Source organism: Plasmodium reichenowi, chromosome 7, assembly GCF_001601855.1.
Source record: "Plasmodium reichenowi strain SY57 chromosome 7, whole genome shotgun sequence".
Lineage (NCBI taxonomy): Eukaryota > Apicomplexa > Aconoidasida > Haemosporida > Plasmodiidae > Plasmodium > Plasmodium reichenowi.
In genome coordinates, this window is record NC_033652.1 from 274,757 (window position 1) to 281,898 (window position 7,142).

General features: G+C 18.2%; 2 protein-coding genes across 2 annotated transcripts; both read left to right on the forward strand.

Annotated features, from left to right (window-relative positions):
* Positions 1–869: 869 nt before the first annotated feature.
* On the forward strand, positions 870–4,800 carry PRSY57_0706000 (RAP protein, putative; the record flags this gene model as incomplete). Its single annotated transcript, XM_012906721.2, has 3 exons — positions 870–4,444; positions 4,558–4,617; positions 4,728–4,800. 3 exons carry the CDS (start codon positions 870–872, stop codon positions 4,798–4,800), a joined length of 3,708 nt encoding a protein of 1,235 aa, XP_012762175.2.
* A 1,112-nt stretch (positions 4,801–5,912) lies between these two features.
* PRSY57_0706100 (ribosomal protein S8e, putative) lies at positions 5,913–6,692 on the forward strand (the record flags this gene model as incomplete). Its single annotated transcript, XM_012906722.2, has 1 exon — positions 5,913–6,692. The coding sequence occupies one exon, from the start codon at positions 5,913–5,915 to the stop codon at positions 6,690–6,692; it is 780 nt and encodes a 259-aa protein (XP_012762176.1).
* Positions 6,693–7,142: the final 450 nt, after the last annotated feature.

The following is a 7,142-nucleotide window of genomic DNA, read 5'->3' on the forward strand; positions in this document are numbered from 1 at the left end:
TTTTTTTTTTTTTTTTTTTTTTTTTTTTTTTTTTTTTTTTCTTTTTTTTTTTTTCTTTTTTCCTTTTTGATAATTAATAATAAATATCTCTTCATTATATATAATATACATATATATATTTCTTTTAATTTGAAAATATAATAGGATTTTAACTTATTTTTTTAATTATATCTAAATTATTTGACCTGTAAACATTATTACCTTAACATATAAGCATACAAAGCTTATACATATTGATTCTTATAAAAAGAATGCAAGAGTAAGAGAATAAAACGTTTTGGAAGTCCAGTTTATTCTATATTTTAAATGTATTTTGCATATATGAATAAATTACATAAATTTTTTGTGAGAATCATTTTTGTAATCCTAATTATACAAAATAAAATAAATAAATTCACAATAATAAAAGAAAAATATTAAGAATTAAAAAATGTGTATCCTTTGAATAAAAAATATTACATATTAGCCTATGGCACAATAAATTAACTCCCTTTTATGGTTATAATACTATATTATTGTAAAAAATAATATAAATTTATTATATATATATTATATGTACATTTAAAAAAAAAAATAATAAAATAAAATAAAATAAAGTATCAGTATAAAATATATATATATATTATTATTATTATTATTTTATATTTTACATTTTATATTTTACATTTTACATTTTATATATATTCTTCAAATGATAATTTAGTATAACAAAAAAAAAAAAAAAAAAAAAAAAAAAAGAAAAAATGGAAAATAAATCCATATTATAATTTTCTTTATCAACATTACATTACAAAATTTATAATATATATACATTAACATATATTTTTATATTTATTTTCCCACTTTTGTGTATTTGGAAATGAGAAATTATGATTAATTTCTTTAATATAGTTGTATTTGTACTACACTTGTTTTATATCATAGGAATTATAATTTTATTTCTAGACCATGTACAGTCTTCTAAATTGAATATTGTGTACAAGCCAAATGGTAGTTTTTCGAAACCCTTGTTCATTAGTAATTTGTTTGATTTTAAGGAAAAATTTAAGAACAATTTTGTTAAGAATCGAAAGAAAAGTGATACAAATTATTACCATGATAATTATAAAAGGAACTATTCAAATACCAATTCTAATATATTTATCGAATCATTCAATAAAAAAAATACCTTTATTAAACCAATATATGTAACCTTTCAAGATGATATGAATAAAAGTGTAGCTAGCCAAAATGAAAGCAAAAAAAAAAAAAAAAAAAAAAAAAATTCTGAACAAAACCAGCTATTTTTGAAAAGTACGAAACAAAAAGATATTAATGAAATGACGATTGATGAGGAAATTGAAAATTATGATAACATACAAATGGATAAAGAGGAAATGAATAATAAAGAGGATCATAAAGAAAGTGATATTAATGATAAAAATAATAATGATTATAGTTATGATAAAAATAATGATTATAGTTATGATAATAATAATAATAATAATAATTATAGTTATGATAATAATAATAATAATTATAGTAATGATAAAAATAATAATAATAATTATTTTAAAAATATGGATAATAGTGAATATGAATTGGTAAATGATTATATCTTATTAAGAAAAAATGGATTAACAATAAAAGAATTAATGGAACAAGGGAAATGGGCTTGTCCAAAAGAAAATTTAAAAATGATAAGAGAACGTGTTAATTCAAAAATTAATTGGAACTACATTTTGAAGAAAAACAATGAATTACTTAAGGATAATGTAGATAAAATATATCATGGAATATATAAAAAAGAAAATGTGGATGATTTATTATTTGTTTTTGATACATATCCATATAATTATTTAAATATTACTATGAGTGTTTTTTCTCTTTACAAATTTGCAAATAGTTATCTAAACGAGAAGAAAGAAAAAATGAATAGTGTAAATGAAAAGAAATCTAATTTTTTTAATAATATATCTAGTAAAAATTTTTTGATAAAAGAAGATGAAAAAAAAAAAAAAAAAAAAAAAGATGATATGGAAAATATAAATGAACTTTTAAATATAAAACATAATGATAATAAATCAAGATGTAATGAAAAAACGAATTCATATGATGATAACTTTTTTGCTTTAGAAAATATACAAGATGATGTTGGTGATAATAACATTTTTAAAATAAAAGAAGAAAGAAAACGATTATATTATATTACAACCAATAGAAATTTTCAAAGAATTGTAGGTTCAATTAATAAACATCTAAAAATTATCTATAGAATATTTTCTTCTAATGAAAAATTATCTTCTTATGAAAAAAATAAAAATGTGTACAAATTTATTCCTTATATAAATATTAAAGATATTATTATTATTTTAAAATCATTCTGTATATTAAAATATGATCATGCAAATATATATAAATATATATATTTTTTTATTGTTCATTTTATTCATAAATTCGATATATATAATTTATGCCAAGCAGTCCATTTATGTATTATTAAACAAATATATATCAAACCATTATATCAAAACTTTTTAAAATATTTGCACAACATTTTTCAACAAGACAAAAATGATTATATAGGAAAAATAGAAATAGCTCAAAGTAAAACGTCTTTGTCTTCAAATAATAAAAAAGATACACATGAAGAGTTACAGGATAATCATAATGCTACTAATAAAAATAATGTTAAAAAAGATATCCTATTGAATATAAAATCATATGATAATAATAGAAATAACTTATGTAAAGATATCATTTCTTTATATGATGCTATAAATATTAAAGATTTTTACAATAACATAGAAAACGCCATGGAAGGATATTCTTCTAATCCGTGCAATTATTATACATCACCTTTATATAACAATAACTTTAATTATTATATATACCATTCTTGTAATTATTCTAATATTAACAATGCTTTGGATGATGCGGAGGAAAAAAAAGAGAAAGAAAAAGATATAAAAGGTTTTATGACAAAAGATATGAGAAAAGAGAAAGAAAGTTTTATTGAACACAATATTAATAAGGATATTACAATAAATGAAAATAATAACAATATAAATAATGTAAACAATATAAACAATATAAATAATGTAAACAATATAAATAATACAAATAATAGAAAGGATATTAATTTATATGTATATATTTTATATGTTTTATCTAAATTTCCATACAGTAATGTAAATATAATTAATAAAATTATTTTACATATATTAAAAGATATACATAATTTATCAATAGACGAACTAATATTAACTTTTTATAGTATAGCCGAGCTCGAATACGAGGATTATGAGGTGCAAAATTATTTATATCTCTTAATTTTCCAGAGGCTACACTTGTTAAATTATAGAAACAATGACACCTTGTTGAAGTTAATCAAATCGTTATATTTGACGAATAATTTGGATAGGGTATATGATTGTACAAAAATGGAAAATACTCCTGTAAAGGTGGATGTAAAAGGAAGGGAAAAGGGAAAACAACAAGATGATGAGAAAGAAAAAGATGACGAAGAAGATAAAAGAAAAAACGAGCAAAAACAAAATGAATTTCATAATAAGGAAGATGAAAAAAAAGGAGAATTTCATATTATGGATAACGAAAATAATAGCTTATCCAATAAAAAAAAAAATTGTGATTATAAGAAGCATGTAGAAAAAGAACATTCTGATAGTTTTATAGAACATATAAATAATGATGAAAGTAATAAAATGGAAAGTATAAAAACTTTAATGATATATGTTATATCAAAGATGGTATTAAAAAATATAAATAATTATAGTCCTACTGAATTAGTAGATATTATTAGATATTTATCTGCTTTTAAATTTATAAATAAAGAATTATTTTCTTTTGTATATAATTTACCATTTTTTAAAAATTTAAATGAAGATATCTTAAACTATTATAAAAATAATGTATATTTTAATCAATCCTATTATGCTTATACAAAAAATAATAATATAAATACACCTATAGAAATTATGTTATGTAAATTATATCAATCCTATTTATCATATAATATGTTTATAAAACAAATAGATACTAGCTATATAAAAAATGTAATAAAGGATGATATTATTAAAACGATTTATAAAAGAAATAATGAACAAGTAAAAGTTATACAATTTAATAATTCAATCATCCAATTATTAAAAAACACCTATCTAAATAATATGAAAATATCTTCATATGCATCTTCTTCTTTACATTATGAAATAGCAGATATAATAAATAAAGATTTTAAAATTCCCTGTCATGTGGAATATCAAACCTCTAATGGAATCATAATAGATATTGCTATATTATATGAAGACATCAAAAAAATAGATCCAACATGTCCTTTCTTTAAAAATATTGCAATCGAAATAAATGGTCCATTTCATTACAAAACGAAATCTTTGAGTAACCATTTTCCTTTGATTAACACAAAGACAATTTTAAAAAAGAGGTATACACAAATAAGGCGCACCACAACAAAAATATAAATAAATAAATAAATAAATATATATATATATATATATATATATATATTTTTTTTTTTTTTTTTTTTTTACTTTTTAGGCTATTGCAATTTGAAGACTGGGATGTAATATCTTTTCCCTTTTGGGAAATCAAGCCATGGTATAAAATATAAATATATTATAAATAAAAATATATATTATATATATATATATATATATATATATATATATATATATTATTGCCCATGTGTTTTCTTTTATTTTTTATAGGTTTAGTAAAACGAGGAAAGAAAGTTACATATTAAAAATGTTACCCGAAAAGCTCAAAACTTTTTTTAAATAATTAAAATGGAGTATTAATATGATATATATATATATATATAAATATATCATTTTCTTAAATTTTTTTTTGGTTATTTTTTAAAAAATATATATGTTCACATAATATATATAAATATATATTATTTTTATTCATAGGACCTTTTGGATTATATGTACATATATATATATATATATGTATATATAAATTTTTTTTTTTTGTATTAATCGAAATCTATTTAATAAAGAAAAAAGTGATATAAAAATACACCTTATTTATGCTATTATTATAACTGAAAAAAAAAAATATATTATAGGGAAAAGCAAATTTCATTTTTTCCTGCCCAATTTGTAATGTCGTCGTTTTGTATATATTTTTATAAAAAGAAATGTTCAATATATATAATATTATACTAATAAGATTATATCATAATAAATTTAAATAATAAATATATAATATAAATTATATATTATATTATTATAGTTATTGTTTATTTTGAATTTTAAGAATTAAGAAAATACATGTTTTTTTTATAGGGTCACAAATATATAAATAAATAATAAATATATATTCGAATTAAAGAAGAAAAAATTTGCCCTTTATAATATTTTATAATATATATATTACATAGTATTATATATATTATATTATATATTTATAGATTTTATTTATTTATTTAATTTTTTTTTTTTTTTTGTTACCTTTTTGGTATCGTTATATATATATATATATATAATTTATATATATGTATAAAAATTTATTCCTTTTTATTTTGAAAAAAATAATAATTTTAAAATATTTGAGAGCATTATAAGAAAAATATAATTTTTTTTAAATGTAATGATTATTCTTTAAAAGCATTAGAAAAAAAAAAAAAAAAAAAACAATAATACTAATAGTAATAATATATTTATTTATATATAATAAAAATAAATGGAAGAAAAAAAAAAATAATAATAAAATATAAAATATAAATAATTAACAGTCATTTTATATTTTTTATGAGTATATATTATATTTTTATATGAATTTTTAAAATTGTGATTAATATATGATACATATATATTTTATATATATAATATATATGTATCATATATTATAATATTATTTTATAATATATATTTATTTTATGTACAATGCCGCAAAATGATTATATCGAATTACACCGTAAGAGGTATGGATATCGCTTTGACCATTTTGAAAAGGAAAGAAAAAAAGAAGCTAGGAAAGTTCATAAGGATTCCTTGAAGGCTAAAAAATTAAGAGGAATAAAAGCTAAAATATATAATAAGAAGAAATATACAGAAAAAGTAAATCTTAAGAAAACATTAAAATCACATGAATTGAAAGATATTAAGAGTACTGAAACATTGAAGGATGATAACGGATTACCTTCTTATTTATTAGATCGTCAACAAACAAAACATACTCAAATATTAACAAACCTTATAAAACAAAAAAGAAAAAGTAAATGTGGAAAATGGCAACTACCCATACCTAAAATCCAAGCATTAAATGAAGCTGAAATGTTAAGAGTTGTTAAATCCGGAAAAAGAAGAAGAAAAACTTGGAAAAGATTAATAGATAAAATATCTTTTGTGGGTAATGATTTCACAAGAAAAAATCCGAAATTCGAAAGATATATACGTCCAAGTAGTTTAAGATTCAAAAAAGCAAATGTTTATCATAGTGAATTGAAATCAACATTTTCTTTAGATATTATTAGTGTTAAGGTAAATCCACAATCAAACCTTTATACAAATCTTGGTATTATAACCAAAGGTACTATTATAGAAGTTAATGTAAGCGAACTAGGATTAGTTACGCAATCAGGAAAAGTTATATGGGCAAAATTTGCGCAAGTTACAAATAATCCAGAATTAGATGGTTGTATTAATGCAACATTATTAGTATAATTGAATTATATATATATATATATATATATATATATATATATATACATGTGAACATATATATATTTCCATATATACTTTAAATTTTCTTCTTTTTTTTTTTTTTTTTATTTATTTTTTTTATAGTATTTAATTATTTCACCATTTGTAATTAAAAAAAATATATATATATATATAGATATATATATATATTAACATACCTATCCTTTTTATAATAAATTGGATGTAAATTTTTTAAATCTTTTAAATATATATATAATATATATATATATATATATAATAAAACCATTTGAACTCTTTTTTTAAAACGTCTTAATGTTTTATATAATTATATATTTTTCCTTATTAGCTAAAAATTTAACTATTTTTTCTTAATCATTTGAAAAAAAAAAAAATTTGTTTCATTGGAAATATGAATGATTTATTTATTTATTTGTTCATTTTTTTTTTTTT